Genomic DNA, 21549 nt, shown 5'->3' with positions numbered 1-21549 from the left:
TCGCATCCGACTGACATTGACCACACGCACCCATTGTACTTCTATCAGCATTGTCATTCTTTCAAATCCATCACAGCAGCAATAGTGATTTTCCGACTTTACTTGTCTCAGTGACAAGCTTTCTCTGCAGCCCCCTCGCCATACTTGATGCATTGCAAGCCCTAACTGCCGCCGATCATCCAACGTGCTTGGAATTTCTCGGCTTCTGAATTATCCAGTGCATTTAAAATGAGCGGCAATCAACGCAATCCCGACTCGGACGGCCTTGACAGGCAAGGCTCGGTCAAAAGAGCCAGACAGCTGTTGGCAGCCGGTGTCCGTCCGGAACGAGTCTTGCCACAACACCAATTGAGACACCCACCACTCCCTCGGAATGTTTCACACCAAACACAGTGGCCGCTGCCCGAGTCCGGGCTACCACAGCAGCCGATCAACCACCATCCCAGATTTTTGATCCCCCGTGGCCCTCCACCCCCGAGGCCGCTGCATCCCAGCGAGATCCCTCATTCACCATCTATCTACTCGGAAAGAGACGGCCAGGACTCGGAAACGAGTTCGCAGTTCACGCGGCCTCCCCGGTCGTTCTCTTCCCTGCAGCCACCGCCACCGCTACAGCTGCGCCGGCCTGTAGTCGAGGCCCCCGTCAGCCCGACCAGCACTGTCGACATGGCACCCCGGATTTCTATCGCCACGGACGACCTGTTTAGACAATCTACAGCTTCTACGACAGCCTCCGTACCGGATGTGCCTCCTTTCCCTCCACCTGTCCCAGATGACCCACGGCAGCGAACAGCCGGCCTGGTAGCACCAGCGAGCACCCAAAAGACTCGGGCTCGTCAATCCTCGGTTTCCCCGATCCAGGAAGAACTCGCCGATCCGCGACACACCAAAGGATCTTTTGCCTCGAGCATGGCAGTCCCTTCCAGCTGGAGCTCTGGCCCGGCCGAATCTGATATTGTAGGAGCGTATCTCGATATGGATTCAGACAGTGAGCCCACCACGCAGGCAGAGGATTCAACCCTCGTCCGAAGCGCCAGTCTCGGCAAGCGAGGAAAGCCAACCATGCGGACCATCACCAAATCGAACCCCCCGTCCGTCCGCGTCGCAGACTCACAAGTAGATCCCGACCAAGTGTCTCCCACGAGCACAGCGGTGGTTCCTATTGCAATGGGCCCCCCTGCAAACCGAATGCTGCAGCCCCCGAGTCAATTGCGAAAGGGCTCTACTTCCACCGCATCCAGCGACTCGTTGACAGGCATTGACCCGGAGAAACCGCCATTCTCCCAGGAAGATCGGCCCTACAGCACCGGTCTGGAAAAGGAAATGCAGGTTTTTGGCGCTCTGCCCAAGGCCGCGCCTACAATGAGCGACAAGAGGCCGTGGGGTCGTAAGCCTGCGGCTCTGAACATGGGCGTGGTGCGCGACGCAGAAGCCCGAGGGAGTCTTTCTAGCTTGTCGGATTTGATCCGACGTGCCACCAAGCTTGCATCGAATTTGGATCACGGGAGGACTGCCAGTCGCGCCGATCTGTTCGGCGGCGGGGAGGCTGAATTCAAAGCTCAAAAGGGTATGTCTACATCCAAATTACTGAGGTTTTTACTAATTTTTTTAGGCCACCGTCCCCGTAACTCTGGATCCATTTCGGACATGTTAGCCTCGTTTCCCCCGCCAGGTCTGGCCACACCCGAGAGCCGTGGCTCCTGGCCGGTTTTCTTTGGGCGTTCTAACCTGCGAAACGTCGAGCCACTGGGTTCCCACGACGACGGTCCAGATGTACCTCGCCGCAAGAAGATGTGCTGCGGGATGCCCCGCAAGTGGTTCGTGGTGATTTGCATCGTCATCTTCATCATTGTCGTTCTCGCCGTGCTCCTTCCCGTCTTCCTCGTCGCCGTCCCTAAAGAGAACGCCAGCAAAGATACCACCTGCGCAACGAGCAATCCATGCTCGAATGGCGGAGTGAGTGTCTCGAGTGGGAGTCAGTGTTCGTGCGTCTGTTCCAACAACTACACCGGCACCCGGTGCACCATCCCCAACGACGGTAGCTGTACGACCTATCTCATCGAGGACAGCACCGGGACGAAGAATGCTTCGATGGGAACCTCGCTTCCAACGTTGTTCGCCGTCTCCAAGGAAACATACGACCTGACTCTTGATCCGGTTACCATCATGGCACTCTTCAGCATGAACGACGTCTCTTGCAAGACCGAGAATGCCCTCGTCTCCTTCAGCGACGTCCCGACCAATAGTTCCAGTTCCAGCAACGCCCGCCGCTCCCTCGCCAGCCCTACCCCGGTTCTCGCGCCTCGTGCCCAAGCCACGACGGACGGCGGCATCCTCTACGACCCCGGGTCTACTACGGCATCGGCTACTCAAACGGATTCCGTGACCGCCACCCGAATTGGTGCCACGGCGACTTCGACTGCCGAGACGAAGGCCAGTGTTCCTGACGAGGTGGTGGAATTCTCCCGACTGGCGGTGCTGTACATTCTGCAGAAGACCGGGTCGGTGGATACGGCGATGTCCTCGGAGAAAGACATCCAAGAGTTCCTGGTTGATTCTTATGCGAAAGCCAGCTGGCCCACTCAGCAAGTGGGCGAGTTCACGGTTGATTTTGTGAATTTGACCATTTCACTTCCGAACAGTACGGTCAAGGCAGATTAAATGTAATATAATGGTACAAGTTCATACTATTCTTGTTACTCAATCAGTACATAGTGTATTGCTTATATGCAGCTATAAAGTCCAGGTAGACTCCAAGTACCTCCAAGTAGTTTAGAGCATCTGCGGGAATTAGGGTTTTCCAATGATCCTTACCGGATTAGGAAGGGACCCCCATGTCGTGATTGATCGCGGAGGTGACGTGCTGCGTCACGTGCTCTCAGCCTCTGCAAGTATGGCGTATAAGGCTGGGCGACATTGGCAACTTCACTCTTGCACTTCTCATTGGTGTCGAGTCAGATTGAACACGAACTGGACTGGGAGAAAGCTGGACTCGGTCTATAGTCTACACGGGTTCAATGGAATGGCAACCCCCTGAATATCTGATGATCCTCTTCCTCCGCGGAAGCGGAGAGCGGGTATAGTATAGTACAGTACATAGAACAGTGGACCACGTTTGGCGCACGCCGATAGGATGAACACGGTAGTGTATAGAATGGAAACCAGACTCCAAAAGAGCCTGGAACCGACATGTTTAAACCGAAACGCGCAGAACGTACGAGTCGAAAAGTAAAGCCAAGACTTTCATCGACTCCACATTGACGACGCTGCCATGAATTGTCGAGGGGTGTTATGCGGCCCCTCCCAAATTTCTTGATAAGCACGCCTTCCCTTCCAACTTTTTTTTTTTTTTTCTTCCTTCTCTCCTTCATTGACTTCGATTCCCTTTGAAGTTTTTTAATCCTTATACACACAATGGCCAACACCCCCCACGGTGGTGTCCTCAAGGACCTTCTCGCCCGCGATGCTCCCCGCCAGGCCGAGCTCGCCGCTGAGGCCGAGACCCTCCCCGCCGTCGTCCTCACCGAGCGCCAGCTGTGCGATCTCGAGTTGATCATGAACGGTGGTTTCTCTCCTCTGGAAGGTACGTGCAATTGACCCAGCCCGCGGGTGCCGCAAACGCCGCCGCTCGGAAGTAGAGGGGCACCGGACTAACGCCGATTTCGCAACAGGTTTCATGAACCAGGCCGATTACGACGGGTATGTGTGACGAGACCGACTATGATACTATTGCTATATGCGAATCGTCGCTGACAAGGTGCACAGTGTTGTTGAGGACAACCGCCTTGCCGATGGCAATGTCTTCTCCATGCCCATCACTCTCGATGCCTCCCAGCAGCTCATCGACGAGAAGAAGCTCCAGGCTGGTACTCGTATCACCCTGCGTGACTTCCGTGACGACCGCAACCTGGCCATCCTGACCATTGACGATATCTACCGTCCCGACAAGTGAGTTTTGATCTTTTGATTAATTTCGGGTCGCACTGCCGATCCAATCCCGCATGTGGACACCAGCTGGCGCTCTTCATTTTCATTTTTTTACTTTGTTACAAAAGTACATGGGAATGATCTGTGACGGTTGATGTTGCATACTTCCATCCTTACGCAATCAAAAGCCAAGTGGCTCGTGCTCTAGTGGGGCTCGCTGACGCGGAATTCCCCTGATTTAGGACCAAGGAGGCTAAGCTCGTCTTCGGTGGTGACGTTGAGCACCCTGCCATCAAGTACCTGAACGAGACCGTCCAGGAGTTCTACATTGGTGGAAAGATCCAGGCCGTCAACAAGCTGAACCACTACGACTATGTCGCGCTCCGCTGTGAGTAGCTTCCAAACCCCCTTTGGAAATATCTGGACTGACTGGTTTTAGACACCCCCGCGGAACTGCGTGTCCACTTCGACAAGCTGGGCTGGTCCCGTGTCGTCGCTTTCCAGACCCGTAACCCCATGCACCGTGCTCACCGTGAACTGACTGTCCGCGCGGCTCGCTCCCGCCAAGCCAATGTCCTGATCCACCCCGTCGTCGGTCTGACCAAGCCCGGTGACATTGACCACTTCACCCGTGTCCGCGCCTACCAGGCTCTCCTGCCCCGCTACCCCAACGGCATGGCCGTTCTGGGTCTGCTCGGTCTGGCCATGCGTATGGGTGGTCCCCGCGAGGCCATCTGGCACGCCATCATCCGCAAGAACCATGGTGCCACCCACTTCATTGTCGGTCGTGACCACGCCGGTCCTGGCTCCAACTCCAAGGGTGAGGACTTCTACGGTCCCTACGACGCCCAGCACGCCGTCGAGAAGTACAAGGATGAGCTCGGCATCGAGGTCGTCGAGTTCCAGATGGTCACCTACCTGCCCGACACCGACGAGTACCGCCCCGTTGACCAGGTCCCCGCTGGCGTGAAGACCCTCAACATCTCCGGTACCGAGCTGCGTCGCCGTCTGCGCTCCGGCGCCCACATCCCCGAGTGGTTCTCCTACCCGGAGGTCGTCAAGATCCTGCGCGAGTCCAACCCCCCTCGTGCCTCTCAGGGTTTCACCATCTTCCTGACCGGTTACACCAACTCCGGCAAGGACGCCATCGCCCGTGCTCTGCAGGTCACCCTGAACCAGCAGGGTGGTCGCTCCGTCTCCCTCTTGCTGGGTGACACCGTCCGCCACGAGCTCTCCTCCGAGCTCGGCTTCACCCGCGAGGACCGCCACACCAACATCCAGCGCATCGCCTTTGTCGCTACCGAGCTCACCCGCGCCGGTGCCGCTGTCATCGCCGCCCCCATCGCTCCCCACGAGGAGTCCCGCAAGTTCGCCCGTGACGCCGTCAGCCAGGCTGGTTCTTTCTTCCTCGTCCACGTCGCCACTCCCCTCGAGCACTGCGAGAAGACCGACAAGCGCGGTATCTACGCTGCCGCTCGCCGCGGCGAGATCAAGGGCTTCACCGGTGTCGACGACACCTACGAGAACCCCGAGAAGGCCGACCTCGTCGTTGACTTCTCCAAGCAGAGCGTGCGCAGCATTGTGCACGAGATCATCCTCATTCTGGAGAGCCAGGGCTTCCTGGAGCGCCAGTAGACTTTTTGTTGTATGAGTGATATTTGCTGGAGTCGATGATACGTTATGATTTGTTTAGAGAAACCTGTGTTTGCCTTGGCCATTTGTTGGATTCCCCTGGCTTAGAGAGATAATTTCAATTGTTCGCTGCCAATAGATTTGGTTGCATCGTGTTCAAATATTTTCCTACTGTCTACTCTGTACTCTGTAAAGAATTTATTCTAGTAGAAAATTAGAGTGCTGATAGAATAGTTCGCATTCGTACCGTTGACTGGAAAAGGTCGCATATCGGCAAACAGTGCAAACAGAACAAACACTTTCAACCAAGCATTCAATGCTTCACTCTCCAACTCCAACTTTCTAGCAATACAGCATGTTGCCACCACGAAGCGCCGTCGGTCGAATACCGAGTCTCATTCGACCGGCCAATCCCCCTCGAATCCCCAGCAGCATTCAAATGCGACCTTTCACCCACCGCACACGCCTACTACTTCTCTCTCCGGCCCCCGGCCGCCCACAGCTACCATTCCTATCACCGCTCGCGCCAACGCGCCCACTTCCGCCTCTATCAATTCACCTCCGCCAGCACTTCAAGCGCTTGGTCTCTACCGCCAGCCGCGAGAACTATAAAAAACGAGTGTCACGAGGCCTGAAGCTCGGTATATCGCTCTACGCCATCCTGATCTTGTTCTCCGCCATCAAGCTTGGTGTCTACCAAGAGGATATCGAGCATTCATGGCCCACGCCTCCGGAATGGTCATGGAAGAGTCGCTGGTGCCTGCGATCCGCACAGGCACTGCAGAATCCCGAACAGATCGGCAAGTTGATGACCAATTGGCCCATGGTCGCGGGGTATCTCCGTGAACTGCTGGAGCGACTGGAGAATCTAGAAGGAGAAGGTCAGGGCATTATCGAACAGGATGAAGGCGGCTTCTTGGTAGAAGGCGTTGGCCGCACCGGGCTTGACGTCTCGGCGAAAAGTGAGCCTTGGCGCCGTGGATATTTCCAGGCTCTGATGGGAGCCGCGAAGGCTGCTGAGAATCTGGATGGCTGGTTGACGGATCGCAAGCAGCGTATCTCCGCGCCGGCGGAGTACGTTGTTGGACCCTCGAATCCTCGTCCCAAGCCCATGCCCGCGGGCCAGAAGAAGGTCCCGCAGGAAGAGGACTGTGAGAAGGCGTCTCCCTCTCCTGAAAGTTTCTACATGAAGGTTTTGACGACCAAGGGCTTTGATACGAGGCAGAAGCTTGATGCGGCTTTGGCGTACGCTGACTGGCTCGACTTTAAGGGTCTGGGGATCACAGCGGGTGATATGTACACCTGGGCTCTGGATATCGCCGCCAGTGGGATGGATGGCGATGCCAGCAAGATTATCGATATGAAGAATGGTCTTTTGAAGAACAACGCTGGAGATCTGCCTTCGGAAAACATCCTGCGTGTGTCTACCGCCATCGCCGTGCACAACGCCCGCCAAGGCAATCTCCCTACAGCCCTATCTCTCTTCACATCCGTTCTGAAAGCCCGCCGCAATCTCCCCCTGTCAACAGACTCCGATCTCCCCATCACCTTCTCACCACCCCCTAAAACAACCAACGACCCCTTCGCCTCTCTCTTCAAATCCCTCAAAACCGTCCTCATCCCCGTGGAGTACCCAGAGCCACTCCCTTCAGGCGATGAACCACCCCGCCGAACCACCGCATCCGCCTGCGAGGAAGCAGGTCTGATGACCTACATCGGCGAAATCCTCTACGCCTCCTCGACGAAAGAATCCGGCCTCGCCTGGACCCGCGACGCAGTCGACATGGCCGAGTCCACCATGGTTGATCTGGGTAATTCGCACGACCGTGCGGCCCGAACGCGCTGTGCACAGTGTCTAAAGGTCGGTCTGGAGAATTGGAAGACAATGGTCTCGTCTCTAGTTTCTCGGGCCCGGAAAGAGGAGCAGGAGAGCCGGGAGCAGGCGAAGAGCGCTTGGTATGGTGGAGAGCGTCGTGCGCAGGCTAAGTCTCTTGAGCGGAGGCGCTGGGAGGCTGAGGATTCTATCTTGGAAGATCGGATTCGCAGATTGTTCCCTCTGCTGGAGGGGGAGTCGGGATTGGATACCCTCGCTCCGAATAGTTCTCTCTTCGTGTAATGTGTGTGTCAATTAGCAATTGGTTGTTGGCGTACTGTCTGCGAGTATTACTTTGTACATTAAATCACATATTCATATCAACAACTTCATGATCCTGATTCGTTGTTATTTTTTGTCATCTTTGATTCATATCAACCAATACGAGATATCACGAGCAGTCCATTTATTCGGGCTTGAGCCTTTCTGACCAACCTCCCATGCATTCGTGCTCGGTGAGCTCGGTGAGCAAAGTCATACCACCAGGCTGAAACTGATAGGAGTTGCTTCGGGACGATTTCCGAATCAGGAAACCATCCGACTTCTCATACATCAATTCACATCAACATCGCGATGAATTAGGATCGTGTTCCTCTTTGGGCTTACCATTCAAGCTCAGGCTACTGCTTCATCGGAATTGAGATAAATGGACCTGGTTCTGGCATTTTTGATCAGAACTATATAACCTTGCAAGCCCTCAAACCGAACACGAAGACTACGACTGAGACTTGAATTATCACAAATCTCCGTAATAAGCAAGCGCGAAAATGCCCATGGCCTGGCTGTTCGGCAATCGTTGTGCTACGTGGCCGCCGACTTATTTCGATATCCGGTACGATGAGACAATCATTTACAACTTCCAAGCTAACACTTTGGAAGACTTGAGAATGATACCCTGACACTTACTGCTCATGACGAAAACACCAGCTATGGATATCTGAATGGCACCGTCGTACTCTGTCTCGACAAATCACTATATACAAACGATATCAAACTCTATCTGAAAGGTCAACATTACGCCAAGTGAGCAGCTCCACCACGCATATCCCACTGGACCGGCATAAATCTAATGCTGAAACAGCTGGAAAAACACAAAAAACCAATCAAGGCGAGCACGACGACAAGGAACATTCTACCGCCAGGTATGGAATCTCCTAGGATCGAACAAAACAATCCTACGCCCCGGCAACTACGAGTTCCCCTTCTCAATAAGTCTCCGCAACACCATGCCAGAGAGTATTGACGGGCTAGACGACTGTTACATTCGCTACGAGTTATTAGCAACAATCGACTGTTCCTGGGGAGTCATTCCAAAGTCGAAGATAATGAATGTTACCAGGAGGCCTGACTTTCTCTCATTCATTGAGCCAGAGGTAAGCCCTTTTCCTTTTGAGATTATGCGATACAAAATTGATGGAAATGCAGGGCATCGAACGATCATGGCCCGATAAAATCGTATACGAGATTCAAATACCAGGACGGGCATATATTCTCGGAGATCCGATCCAGCTGGACTTTCGCTACATCGCACTTCGCAAAGGCGTTTACCCATCGTCGATCCAGGTTCGACTTGTGGAATGGCATATCTTGCAATCTATTGGGGGACTTGGTCAATTTCGACACGCGCGGTCTAGAGTCGTTGGAGAAAACGAGTCGTCATATGAAGAGTCTTCGGGCGAGAGTTTGATGTCTGAAGATCTGGAGGAGTGGCGTGCGTTATCACATATACTTCGACCCTCACGGACGGAGTGCTTGCCAAGCTGCCGGACCTCGATGATTGACGTAGAGCATTCGTTGGAGGTTACGATCACGCTTCGGAATCCGGATGGGCATTTTTCGAAGGTCAGTTTGTATTGTTGTGTTTTTTGGTTGGGGGTGATTACTGACTACATCTTCTAGATCGCCGCTGCCTTTCCTATATCTCTGTGTTCAGGACCGGGAACGAAACCACCTGGCATTTCTTTGGAAACGGACAGCGCATATTGTCCTCCTTTACCTTTTAGGGAGCACCTTCGTGCTCCTCCGCCTTATAAGGACTACCGTCGTGATCAGCCGTATCACATGGACGATGCTACAAGTTTTGAGGGAACCACGCATCCTCCCACTGTGGATCTGAATGATTATATGAAGCCGCCTGACTATGGCTCAGCGATATGCTCAGCGATCCCCAGAGCGAGTGAAAGCCCTTGTTACTGGGATAGTATTGCCGAGAACAACAGTTGACCACCCAAAACTATACAAATAATATAGCTAGCAGACAAGTCTTGGGGAAACCATGTTGAATTTGGAGTGGTATCTACCCAGCCATATAAAGCCGACGTCGAAGCCACGCGCCCAGCATACTGAATGAGCCAATATCGGACCAGAGCAATCTCTTACTTTCGTAACCATGACGCATAAATCGAATCAAAGCCCAAGGAAACATGGAAACCAGAAGGACAAAAGGATGCGCAAATGATGGAGACAGGAGCAGGAATGAGAACAAACGCCTTTCAAGAACACACGGGGGATGTCGTACAAGGGGAATTAGCCAGTGGCAAGAAGAACAAAGGGTAAAATAAGAGAAGAAATCAATGGGAAAAAGAACAGAAGAAAGATTATAAGGTAGAACAGAATGCCCCGAGGATGGTATTGGTCAAAATTGAAAGAGATGGACGAGGGGACTGCGTGGAGTTTAAGGTGAACGGCGCAGGGACTATACGGCTGGCGCCAATCATTTCTTAGATCCCTTGACAGCCCGCACGAGCCGCTGGCCGGCGTTCTTCACGCCCTTAGCGAGGCCGCCCTTGGCTGTTGTTTTAGGCTTAGAGGGGGGGCATCTTGGCCTTGACGGGACTCTTGGTTGGGGCTTTTCGTGCAGCAGGTTTCCGAGGAGAAGCCCCAGAGCCCTTGGAAGCGGCAGCCAGGATCTTCTTCTTGGTCTCGGCGGATGGTCGTTTCAACTGGGATTGGGATTTGGTCTTGGTGGGAGAAGGCGCGGCCTTTGTTAGCTTAGCTGGCTTTGCCTTGGTCGGCGTTGTCTTTGTCGGCTTGATGGGCTTGGTGGGCTTCGACTTGACGGTCTTGGCTGGTTTAGCTCGAGCAGCCTTGACTCGGCCTGTAGTCTTGACCGCTGGCAGTTTGACAGTGGTCTTGGCAGTGGTTGTTTTCTTGGTAATCTTCTTGCCACGAACGGTTGCAACTGCCTTTTTAACTCCAGCCTTGATAGATTTAGCGGTGATCTTGCGCTTCTTGGGCTGGACGGGCACATCGGAATCGGAATCGGAATCAGAGCTATCCGAGTCAGACTCTGAAGCCTTGCGCTTTTTTCCATTGCTCTTCTTGGGGCTCTCCTCGGCCTTGCGCTTCTCGAGTTCTTTGGCACGTTGTTGCTTATCCTTGAGACGCGGACCCAGGAAACCTCGGCAATTAGCCGATCCACAGCGGCATTGTTGCACGTTCTTGTTGGAATATGGACTGAATCATTAGCATACGGATACTCGGTATCTGCGCGAAACTCACTCAAAGTTGTAGTCATAACTCAATTCCTCTCCCGTGGACACCCCACGATCTCCTGCGAAGAGAGCCATGCGTGGCTTGCCCGCAACGGTCCACTTTTCCATACGACAATTGGGCTCACAGGCGTGGTTGACAAAGCGGGCAATTGATCCACGAGTAGCATCAATGATCATGTTTTGGTCAAAGTACATCAGATAATAACACTGGACAGGTTAGCGAGGACACAGCATGATAGGAAGATACGTACGTCGTTGTTCTTGTAAACCGATCTCATCCTCTTCTCACATTCAAGCTGGGTGAGGATCTCACCAGTATACTCCACAATGATCTGGTTGGGCTCGAAAGAGCGGTTGCTGCGGACACCATACCCGCGATCTGCCGTCTTGATGACCTCCACACCGATATTATACTTGCCACCGGCCTTGGTCCGGTGCTTGAGGCCCTCGAAGTTTCGATTGCCGCACTCGGGACCCAGCCGGCAGTTGCCGTTGTCGCACTCGTAAAACATGTAACGATTCTGGCAGTTTTCGTCGCAGCCAGTGTCTTCTTCACACATGCAGAGCGAGAGTTCAAGGTTCTTGTTTGCCTTCCAGAAACTCCCGGCGTCACCGACGAAGACGTCTACTATGGTTAGTACTGATGATTATGCGGGGGAGAATTCTTACTCTTGTTGGTCTTGCGCCACTCATCCGGCTTGGGTTGGCCGAGTGGGAGCGGCGAGAAGATGTCAAATGGTAACTGGTAGTCACGTCCGTTCTTTAAAAGTCGGGCGCCCTTGAACATTGGCATAGGAAGAACAGTACGCTGCATGGGACCGGTGCCTGTCTTTTTCGAATTCTTACTGCGGCGTTGCTTAGGCGGCGAGTCTGAGGGTTGCTGACCGGTGTAGAGTCCGTGAGAAAGCCAGATCTTGCGCTTAGGCCGTGGAGAAGCTGGCACTGGCGCTGAAGACTCTTCCGGCTCCGCCTCTTTTACCAGTTTAGACAAATCACTTTCCGAAACCCGGCGTTTCTTGGGAACGGGTTCTTTCGTCTCTTCGGCCGACGGGGCGATATTGCGTGGTCGCAAGCTAGCACGGCGACCAGGCTCCTTGTCGAGTAATCCTCTTGTACGCTTCCCTAGAATACTGCTGGCCCGCTCGACGATATCGGTGGCCTTATCCAGAAGACCAATGCGACCCGAACGGCGTAGAGATTTGCGAGAAGCGGTTCGAGATGGAGTTGCCTTCGCGGGTTTCTGCTCATCTTCAGCCAAAGCCTTTTCCACCCGATTTCGTAAAGTTCGTTGCTGTAGTGACGTGTTCATATCTTCAGACGGAATATCCTGTGAAGACTTGGACACCGGGGTATCGGGGGCCATTGGATGGTCATCCGCCGCGGCTTCTTCGTTGTCGGGCGTCCACATGGAATTTTCCATTACCGCAATACTGTGGCGGAGAGATGAGTGTGAACGTTTCGCTTTGGCCAGACTGTCGACATAAGCCTCGCTGGACGAGGCCGCGGGCTCCTCCTTCTCGGGTGTGTCGTCGAGTGGCTCGCCAGGCCGCAAAGATGCGCGTGCGACCCGGGTTGACCTCCTCCGTCCTGCGGGTTTTTCGTCGGCCAACGCGATCTCATTGTTGCTGGAGGTCTCCGAGCGACTGTTTTCAGGCGTCAGAAGCTGTTCTGGCACGTCGAGGCTCATCCCGTCATCGGTGGGTTCGTGTATCTGGGGATCGGGAGCCGCGGACGCGAGTGACCGGGACGTTCGGGGCGCCATTCTGGAACAAATTAGAGGGAGAGAAGGACAATTCCACTGGGAACCGCCTTGGTCTGTCGTAAGAACCGATGGCGCGTGTGGTCGGGCTGAGATGAAGAATATCAGGGGAAAGAGATCAGCTACCCGCGTCTTATCGCTTTAGGGCGAGATCTGACGCGTGCAACGCCAACACATCGAACACCTTCAAGGCGGAATTTGCTTTTTTTCCTTTTTTGCCCCGGAGATGTACAAGCCTAAGCAATTAATGGAAGGGAAATGCAAGGGCGAAGGAGGTGTAAGCCTAGGCGGGCAAGGATTACAATGTCAGCCTGGAATGCCGAAATCCCTCACTCCGGTATATCACACAAGACTGTTACTGTAGTGAATTGAATTCACAGAGCACATAAGTTTGGGAAGAGAAGAACAAACACTGACAAGATCTTTTCAAGTCTCAGAGAATCTTCAGTCTTTGTTAATGAGTAGATATGCTGGTACTTAACTCGACATCAACGACTGGAGAGGGCTACTATCATTCATCCCACCAAATTACCATTGATTGGAGTCAATGATTTGACTCGATGAATGTAATATATTGTTCGGATACTAGTGGTGTACAGCAACTCTGTTGATGATGCCCTGGTGATCTTGATGTACTAGTATGCACTCCGTCTGTCTACCAGAAATACATGGGCGATATCTAGTTCAGAGGCATCATTCTCTCATTGGCAGCCATGCTCCGCCTGTCCGCTGGTCATATCCATAGAAAAACATCAAATTTACAGGTCACTGGTTGAGATGTGGACACGGCATGATGTATTCAGATATGATCTATCCTGACCCACTGAGTGCATGGGCAGATTATACATATAGAAAGTATACGAAAACATGAATAGAAACCAAACCTCCATCTGCGACAGACTCATATGATTGCACGGCGGAAGGGACTTCCTCTGTTTTCACGACGTGCTGGGCCTTGTGCACAGCGTACATTTCAGCGGACTCTCTATAGTGGTTGCAGTGGTGCAGGTACGTTCACTTGTGTAGTGTGAATGATAAACCATGTTTATCGACAAGATGGTAACGACATCTCATGGCGTCCCGATATATGGTGTTGAGCAGAGACCGCAGTAGAACATGCTGTCTGGGGAACTGTTTCCAGCAGTCTCAATATCATGTACAACTGGCCACCACGAGCAGCGGTGATCCGCCTATCTGTGCAGGTTTGTTTGATGCAGTGTACTCAATGGTTTCCCACAGTCGTCGCAGTATAACATCTCATCTTTCTCCTTGGCCCGAGTAATGCTTTGTTCGCGCGTGTTGGCGGATTGCATCAACATTCATACCAAACCCACTTACAGTCGTTAATGATAAAACGGAAAAGGCAGTGTCAGGTCGCTCTCTCGCGGCACCTCCTGGCAAAAGGGCCAAACGTGCTGGCATATAGGTCTGGCGCCATGAATTGAGGTTTCAGGACGTGTCGTGTCAATTGGGCGTGAGAATCAAACTCTTCATAACAGTGTCCGCATTGGGTTTGTATCATGTGGCATTCATACTGATGCTTTACAATTCCAGCTTTATCCAGGAGCCTCAACGACAGCTGTCGACTCGGCAGTTAGATTCGCTTTCCCAGAATCTGCGGCTCCGCGGAAGTTGCGTATGTCTATAGGCAGACCTGGAGCTACCCGGCCAGCTATGTACGGGGCCCTGGCCAGCTCGTTGGTAGTTGGTGGTAAAAACCAGGCCATAACCCAGCCGCAGCGTCTGAACCCCTCATGTACTGCGTCGTCATCTCTCCGTCGAGATCTGGAGTAAAGGTTGCGCCTATACATCGAAAAGCTAAAGAATGCTTCGAGAATTGTTGCCCAGTGCTTGATGGTGTGAGTAACTGACGCCTGTTCTCGGTTTTTGTGATGTAATCAGGCAACAGTGAATGCGCTTGCGTTTCTCTAGTCGTCCGAGAAACGTCCGAACCCGGTGTGCTTGTTTTCCTTTCGGGATATCGATTTCCATGAACTGGTCATCCACCCAGACCATCAGCTCGCAGGTTTCGTTCAATCAATCCATGATTGAGAAGAGCGACTTCTCGTTTTGTAGTGAGACCGTCCAAGCCAATGACTGTGTAGCACATGGCCGTGTTGATAAGGTGGTCTCGCCAGGACATACTGCGTGTTGAAACCCTTGATGGCATAAATATATTCAGCCATCAGTGTTTTGTTCGATGACTGGATCATCAGCAGATACTGCCTCGCAAATTCTACTGTGAATGAAAACGTTTTCATGTGTTGTGTTTCCGTTTCATTGATGCCAGCTTTCATGGATGCCTCACGCTGAACCTTTGAGCCAGATGGGACTTGTGCAACGTACAGATTCTCGTGGATTCTCGGAATTTGATTTATCTCGAGGATGAAGAGTAAAGTGGATGGCCATGGTGAAACAGTAGAGCAGCGCCAGCAGAGGGATGAGTCTTGTGGAGAAAAGAAACAGTAGAGCGGCACTGCAATGTAAACAATAGGCGATTTGAAAAGGATCCAGTCCTTCGTAATGGAAACACCGAACTACAGAGGGAAGCAAGAAGAGGAAAGAGAGATGGAAAGGGAGCCCTGGAGAAAGTGCGAGCAAGCCTATGAAGCCTGCCTTCCTCGATTTTAGTTCTTCGCTGCTAGACTCGCTGGCGTTCCTTTGGGCACTACCGAAAGTCCGTCACAAAGGTCCCAAATCGCAGTTTGATTGTCGGGACGTTGCGCGACTTTCACAGGAGACGTTCGACTTGAATGACAGTTGTTGCTTTTGGCGATGGCTTCCTCTTCCATATCGGGAGTAATCATCGTTCCCAGTCGCCCAGTCGGATCCAGTCTTGCATCCAGGAACTCTTTCGTGACTTCACAGCTCTTAAGCCATGCGTATTCCATTTGGGCTAGAATAACCGGGGGCCATCCAACCTTCGGGTGGTAAAATTGGGGTTTGAATATCTGAGATTAGAAGCTCCTCGGCCTTGGCCTTGGCCTGAGTCTTTGCCTTTGCCTTAGCACCTTTGGTGTCGCATTCGTCGATCTTTTGGTGTCTCAGGTTTGCAAAGGCGTCCTTCGGCTCTTGGGGTTCTTTCAGAACGGCGTTCCGCTGTGTCTTCTCTTAAGGGCTGTACTCGACTTGCCGGCCTTCACGGCGGTCGAGAAGCCTTTTCCTTTTCATTGGGTCGGCTGTTCCATTCAACCCGGCTTGGTATAAACTTTGGTAATTAGTTCAGCAGAACAATTTAGATACCGTCTTTGTAGAAATCGGTATATAAAAACCGTCAGGAGGTCTACTGGAAGATGGGGAGTAGTGGAGGGAGGAATGTAAAGAAGAGGCTATATATACTATTCACAACCTCGGAATGATGCTTGAACACCAGACACTTTCTATCATGTTCGGATTGAGTATCAGTCATTGTTTCAGGTAATGCATTCAATTCTTGATTTGGTAGTCAAGTATAAATTTCCTCATGAGGAGAGATGGTATTTGGTACAAAAAGGCGATATAGAATCGCTATGCAAAAGAGGGCTGTCTATCAAGAACTGATCCGAAGATACCCATCATTATTACTAGAACAGACTGTAGCGTCTTTCCGAATCAACCCCCTTAGTAAGGCTTAGCGGCAGCCTGGCAAGCCTTCAGCTGGTCAAGGTACCAGCCGCAGATGCCAAGGTTGCCCTGGTTCTCGTCCATGCAGTTGCGGAAGTTGCGGACATCGACCTCACAGGCCGGGTTCTCGTAGGAAGTCTGGGAGGCGTTGCTCTGGTAGAGACCGTTGTCCATAGCCTGGGCCGGAGCAGGAGCCTGCTGGGCCTCGGCGGGGGCGCTGGAGCCACCACCGAAGAAGCCACCGATGGCGTGGCCGATGGAGGAGCCGACAGCAACACCGCTGTAGAAAGATGGATGTTAGCATGTGTTTCGAGGGAAAAAAGATGCCGACCCCGGATTTTATCGAAGGATATATCACGCCGGGTAGGGCACTCACGCTGCGGTCGAGGCCATCTGGCCGAACAGACCAGGGCCGGCGCTCTGCTGCTGCATGGGAGGAGCCTGCTGGGGCTGAGGAGGGTGGGCGGCAGTCGAGTGAGGCTGCGACTGCTGCTGGGTGGGAGCCGCGGGCCGAGCAGGAGCGGCCGTAGGGCGGGGTGGGAGCGCTGCGCGCAGGGGTAGGGGCGGCACCACGGCGTTGACGAGGCATGTTGATAGGTATATGTGGTTGATGTAAGAGGTTGGAGAGGAGGTTTAAGTATGAAATCGGGTGGAGAAAGAAGAAGCTAGAAGATCAATAAGTTCGGCGAGTGAGGCAAACTCCGATGCAAATTCTATGGCCTGTGATTGGCCAGTGAGATCCACGTGTGTCACGTGGAGGAACGGACATGGCGGTGTCCGGTCTCCGGCGCGGAGTCAGGAACGGAGTTTAGTATGGATCAGCTACATCATTGGAGTCATGTTTACTGGCCAAATGAGTCAGTGCTACGGATCATATGCATCGTTGAACGTTCCTAGAAGAAGCATTGCAGCATTGGGTGCTCTTGTTCTTGTTCTTGTTCTTGAAACAAAAGTTGTTTGATTTCAGTTATAACTAGTGATCTGGATGGTCTCAATTGTGGAAGGGTATCTTGATTCATAGAGACATTGCAAGTCCCGTACATAGTACATAGTGTCACTCGGTGTGGCCTCGGCGTGGCCTTGTAAATGTCGATAATCTTCGACTTGCAAATTGGTGATCGGTCGGGCGCGAAAGCCGAATGCCGGTGTTGATTAATGTCTTCTGATAAAAGTTTTGCTGTTGATGACGATGAAATGGCTGGGAAGTCTGGAGACTGCCCTGCAGCCCATCCTTGCCACCTATTATTGGAGTCGCGAGGTGTTCATTGAGCTTGTCTGGCAAATCGTTTCTCCTTCTTCTTTTGCCGGCGTTCCTTCTTCTCATCTTGCAGTGCGGATTTGTTGCCCTTCTTCCTCTCCTTCTTATCCTTGCTCTTGTGCTCCTTGCTCTTTTCCTTCTTGGCTTTCTTTTCTTTCTTCTCGGGGACTGACGGGTTCACCTCTACCCCACCGTCCGAGTCGTCATCGGAAGCGTTTGTCTGTCCTTCGGATGTCACAGCGCTAGACGGAGCTTCGGCACTTTTGCGAGCAAGCATTGCAGCTTTCAGCTGAGCGCGAGCTCGCTCCTTGGCTTGTTTTTCTGCTCGTTCGAGGTCGTACTTATCGTTGCCAGCCTGCATTGGATTAGCCACCAAAGTGGTAAAATAACGATTTCAAGACTTACAAGACCATGTTTGATGAATCTACCAGCGGCGCCCTTGTCCAATGTCATGGGGCGCTCTTCGGGCTCGGTCTCGAGGTTCTTGATCTTAGCAAAGTATCCCTTCACGCGAGTGAGTTCCGTGAACACCTGGTGCTGCTTGGCATCCACGCCACGAAGTCTCAGGTACGCTATTCAGTTAGCCAGGTGCTAGAAATGTGAGGAGAGCAACATACAGAAGATTAGTGATTCCAGCGCATATGTCATCATAACATAAAGTTTTGCTTTGTCCATTACGGGTAATTTGTTGGAGCTTTTGAAGAGTCCACCTGCCAGTATAGGCTGCAGGATCTCTTCCAGGTCATCAACATTGTCATCAAGCTGGTCGAGCACTGGTTGTAAGTCTGTTGGATCCATCTTTGTGAGGTGAGGTGGAGATAAGAAAATGCTAAAGAAAAAAGATATGCCGGGCGATATCAAGGCGGTAGTGCGGGCGGTGTGTGCTCCAGACCCAATCATCTGCGCATCTAAGATGGACTTGCGCATACACGACAATTGTTTGAACCAGACAGAAACAGGCATTGGTGAAGTTTCCACCGGTCTTCTTCTCAAACCACTGTGAATGAGAATGAAGCCCACCAGAATCCTCACACGCTGATTTGATATCCGGCAACCGAACACCTGCTCCATCGCCCTGAGTAGAATCACGCCTCAACCTCGCACCATGCAGTCAATACTTCGACCTCGCTCCCTCTGGCGAGCCCAGCCTCTCACCGCATGTTTCCGCATCCACGTTCAAATATCTCGGGGCCCGCGTGCCCGTTTCATGTCCACGAATCAAGATCACGACGAAATCTCTCACTACGAACACGGCGGACTGTCGGGTCGAGTGCACATTCTTGGAATCGGAAATGTAGGGTCCTTCATTGCCCACTCATTAGCCACGAGACGGAATCCACCGCCAATCACACTATGTATGCACAACGACTATGTCCGCTCGGACTTTGCGAAAAAGCGCGGAAGTATCTCCGTCAGCACACACGGCCTGGACGACGTCAGGTCGGGCTTTGATGTCGAAACCATTGATGAATTTGGAACGTGGTCTCAACAGCCCAGGAAGGATTATAGGCCCTCGCCTTTTATAACTGAGGGACCAGACATCCTTGTGGATGACAGCCCCATCGATTGTCTCATCGTCTGCACCAAGGCGCATCGCACCGAGCTTGCGATCCGAGATATCAAACACCGTTTAACAAAAGACTCGACCATCTGTTTTGTGCATAATGGCATGGGAGTGGTGGATATCATCAACCAGAAGATCTTCCCGAACCCAGACGAGAGGCCTCGATACATCAATTCAGTATTCAGCCACGGTCTTACCCGAAAAGATAACTTCAAGTTCGCGCACATGGGTGTCGGCTCCTTTATCCTCAGTCCGGTTCCAACCGGCCTTCCTTCGGAGGCAAACGAAGACACGTGGATACCGTCCACAAAATATCTTATGCGCCTCCTGACGCTCACTCCCGCATTGGTCGCCATGGCCGAAACGCCCGCAGGCCTAGACCAGTACCAGCTTGAAAAACTAGCCGTGAACTGCGTCATCAATCCCCTTACTACACTGAGCGATTGCACCAACGGAGAGCTGCTGTATTCTTTCAGTTTCACCCGCGTCATGCGACTACTACTGTTCGAGATCTCTGCTGTCATTTGCGCTCTGCCTGAATTGCAAGGCGTTCCAGGCATTGAAGAACGCTTCTCCCCGGAACGTCTCCGTCGCCTGGTGGTGAACCTCGCGCGCATGACGGCTGACAACTCCAGCTCAATGCGACAGGATTTGATGAACAAGCGCAGGACGGAAATTGAATTCACCAACGGCTACATTGTGCGCCGTGGTGAAGAGTTGGGCATCACTTGTCCACTCAACTACATGATGAAACATATGGTCACGGCCAAAGTCAGCCTTGAGCAAGACAGGGAGCGTGGCTATGTGCCCTTTGATCTGGAAGATGACATTGACATTTCCAGTTACGAGCCGAGTGTTTGATTCAAAACCAAGGTTATATCGACACAGTTTCAGCTGCATGCTCGCAGAGATCCTTGATCTGCTTCCATCGCTTGAGCAGAAGTTCTGCTTTCGGGAGGTGCTCTTGCACCGTGGGATTGACCTCGATGGCCTTGTTGATCGCGGAAATCCCTGCTTCCGCTTCCGCGGCGTATGTCAAGATCCACCTCTTGATGGTAGCTTCGGACCGCGATTCATCCAACCCCTGTGACTGGCCTTCCAGTACATGATTCCGCCAGTCCTCCTCCTTCATATAACTCAGACACGCGGCGGTTTCTGTGCGATAGCAGGGCCCGTGGGGAGTGACTTGGTAATTCCTTGCGTGGTGTCAGAACTGTATATATCAATGCGCTCCCAATGTACAATAGACTTACCCATAATATTGATTCAACCATAATTCCTCTTGCTGTCCAGGTGTATGAATATCCTGGAATACTATGTCATCGAGGTATATCGAATCTGCCTCGTTGACGTCAAGTATAAATCCATCTGATCGATTAGCGCAGAACAATGTAGTATATCACCACACTTACATTCAGCAAGTAACGTGTCATTAGGGTGACTGCCATAGTTCATAAAGACCTCCTCGCCTTCTTCGTAATCTTTGGTAGCACGGAATACATATTCATCCTTGTCAAATTTGACATCTCTCTGTCCGTGGTTAGCTTAACCATGTGCGAGGGTTTGTCGACATACAGCAACATCTGCATGATTGAAGTAATCTGCAAAAGGCACCAGCCCCATCGCATCATTCAGATCTTCGGGAACTTCCTGCCCTTCACCAACCCAGTAGAAGCTTCGCGTATTCACAATCAGCCAGTGGTAAGAGAAATCCTCCCACTTGGTTTCTGGGTACGCGGAGGTAACATCGGTCCACGCCTTGCGAAGACGCTGGGCCTGCTCCGCAAGAATATTCTGGTAGTCTGTGGTATACTTCCTTGTTTTCGGGCCGGGCTTCAAGCTGGGCCAATGCCCTGAAATAGACGGGGGAAGAAGACTGGGTTGATCTGAGCCGACGTCTTCACTCCCAGGCCACTGCGGGCCTCCTAAAGCTGGCGGCCAGAGTATCGGCATGCTGTCTTCAAAGTCCTGTCGACTAGGCCATGATTTGCGCCACAGGTCGTACTTTGAAAGCTGCTCTGGGTCGCCGTGAGTGAGATATCCGGCGAACAGTGCTTGCACGGCGATGTCTTCAGGGAGCTTCTCAGTAAAGCTGGCTGGAACATCATCCACCGTTACCATGATTGTTGTTGGAACTCGGAGGACAGCATCTCCTTTCTGGAGATATGGTTAGGATGCACCTGAGGGGCGATGCTCGGTCTCTTACTTTGATATTCCGAGTAGCAACCATTCCGAGTCCTCGGCCTTGAAGCCGCGCCGGAGTGACTGCATCTGTTTGTACACCATTGTCGAAAGCCCATTTGGTAAAGACTTCATGCTCTTCCCCAGGCCACCATTCTGGCTTCATCTTGCTCTTTAACGGGAGAAGCTCTCAAATATGTTTGCTGTACAATTCAAACAGCACACTTAGATAGGTGTGTCTCCTAGAGCCGGATGTTT

The 21549-nt window shown here is 52.4% G+C and overlaps 10 protein-coding genes across 10 annotated transcripts; 5 read left to right on the top strand and 5 right to left on the bottom strand.

Annotated features, from left to right (window-relative positions):
• Window positions 1-228: 228 nt before the first annotated feature.
• On the top strand, window positions 229-2661 carry N7506_005026 (uncharacterized protein; the record flags this gene model as incomplete). The annotated part of the gene is made up of 2 exons (XM_056954320.1): window positions 229-1567; window positions 1613-2661. 2 exons carry the CDS (start codon window positions 229-231, stop codon window positions 2659-2661), a joined length of 2388 nt encoding a protein of 795 aa, XP_056813209.1.
• Window positions 2662-3414: 753 nt separating this feature from the next.
• Window positions 3415-5562, top strand: sC (sulfate adenylyltransferase; the record flags this gene model as incomplete). The annotated part of the gene is made up of 5 exons (XM_056954319.1): window positions 3415-3583; window positions 3672-3699; window positions 3766-3948; window positions 4170-4315; window positions 4367-5562. 5 exons carry the CDS (start codon window positions 3415-3417, stop codon window positions 5560-5562), a joined length of 1722 nt encoding a protein of 573 aa, XP_056813208.1.
• A 352-nt stretch (window positions 5563-5914) lies between these two features.
• N7506_005024 (uncharacterized protein) lies at window positions 5915-7675 on the top strand (the record flags this gene model as incomplete). The annotated part of the gene is made up of 1 exon (XM_056954318.1): window positions 5915-7675. The coding sequence occupies one exon, from the start codon at window positions 5915-5917 to the stop codon at window positions 7673-7675; it is 1761 nt and encodes a 586-aa protein (XP_056813207.1).
• Window positions 7676-8199: 524 nt separating this feature from the next.
• Window positions 8200-9655, top strand: N7506_005023 (uncharacterized protein; the record flags this gene model as incomplete). Its single annotated transcript, XM_056954317.1, has 6 exons — window positions 8200-8264; window positions 8312-8455; window positions 8514-8805; window positions 8858-9143; window positions 9219-9274; window positions 9332-9655. 6 exons carry the CDS (start codon window positions 8200-8202, stop codon window positions 9653-9655), a joined length of 1167 nt encoding a protein of 388 aa, XP_056813206.1.
• A 581-nt stretch (window positions 9656-10236) lies between these two features.
• N7506_005022 (putative histone-lysine N-methyltransferase (Ash1)) lies at window positions 10237-12688 on the bottom strand (the record flags this gene model as incomplete). Its single annotated transcript, XM_056954316.1, has 4 exons — window positions 10237-10888; window positions 10934-11133; window positions 11178-11551; window positions 11596-12688. The coding sequence occupies 4 exons, from the start codon at window positions 12686-12688 to the stop codon at window positions 10237-10239; spliced, it is 2319 nt and encodes a 772-aa protein (XP_056813205.1).
• A 2624-nt stretch (window positions 12689-15312) lies between these two features.
• Window positions 15313-15576, bottom strand: N7506_005021 (uncharacterized protein; the record flags this gene model as incomplete). The annotated part of the gene is made up of 1 exon (XM_056954315.1): window positions 15313-15576. The coding sequence occupies one exon, from the start codon at window positions 15574-15576 to the stop codon at window positions 15313-15315; it is 264 nt and encodes an 87-aa protein (XP_056813204.1).
• Window positions 15577-16285: 709 nt separating this feature from the next.
• N7506_005020 (uncharacterized protein) lies at window positions 16286-16877 on the bottom strand (the record flags this gene model as incomplete). Its single annotated transcript, XM_056954314.1, has 2 exons — window positions 16286-16568; window positions 16696-16877. The coding sequence occupies 2 exons, from the start codon at window positions 16875-16877 to the stop codon at window positions 16286-16288; spliced, it is 465 nt and encodes a 154-aa protein (XP_056813203.1).
• A 673-nt stretch (window positions 16878-17550) lies between these two features.
• N7506_005019 (Sas10/Utp3/C1D family protein) lies at window positions 17551-18344 on the bottom strand (the record flags this gene model as incomplete). Its single annotated transcript, XM_056954313.1, has 3 exons — window positions 17551-17901; window positions 17952-18118; window positions 18164-18344. 3 exons carry the CDS (start codon window positions 18342-18344, stop codon window positions 17551-17553), a joined length of 699 nt encoding a protein of 232 aa, XP_056813202.1.
• Window positions 18345-18651: 307 nt separating this feature from the next.
• On the top strand, window positions 18652-19971 carry N7506_005018 (ketopantoate reductase family protein; the record flags this gene model as incomplete). Its single annotated transcript, XM_056954312.1, has 1 exon — window positions 18652-19971. The coding sequence occupies one exon, from the start codon at window positions 18652-18654 to the stop codon at window positions 19969-19971; it is 1320 nt and encodes a 439-aa protein (XP_056813201.1).
• A 13-nt stretch (window positions 19972-19984) lies between these two features.
• Window positions 19985-21457, bottom strand: N7506_005017 (uncharacterized protein; the record flags this gene model as incomplete). Its single annotated transcript, XM_056954311.1, has 5 exons — window positions 19985-20306; window positions 20364-20478; window positions 20523-20640; window positions 20686-21267; window positions 21317-21457. 5 exons carry the CDS (start codon window positions 21455-21457, stop codon window positions 19985-19987), a joined length of 1278 nt encoding a protein of 425 aa, XP_056813200.1.
• Between the last annotated feature and the right edge of the window lie 92 nt (window positions 21458-21549).

The sequence above is a fragment of the Penicillium brevicompactum genome (assembly GCF_028827555.1).
Source record: "Penicillium brevicompactum strain IBT 35665 chromosome Unknown utg000003l_segment0_segment0, whole genome shotgun sequence".
Classification (NCBI taxonomy): Eukaryota; Fungi; Ascomycota; class Eurotiomycetes; order Eurotiales; family Aspergillaceae; genus Penicillium; species Penicillium brevicompactum.
The sequence above is the reverse complement of the archived record's forward strand: the minus strand, read 5'-3'. Positions and strand labels throughout refer to the sequence as shown.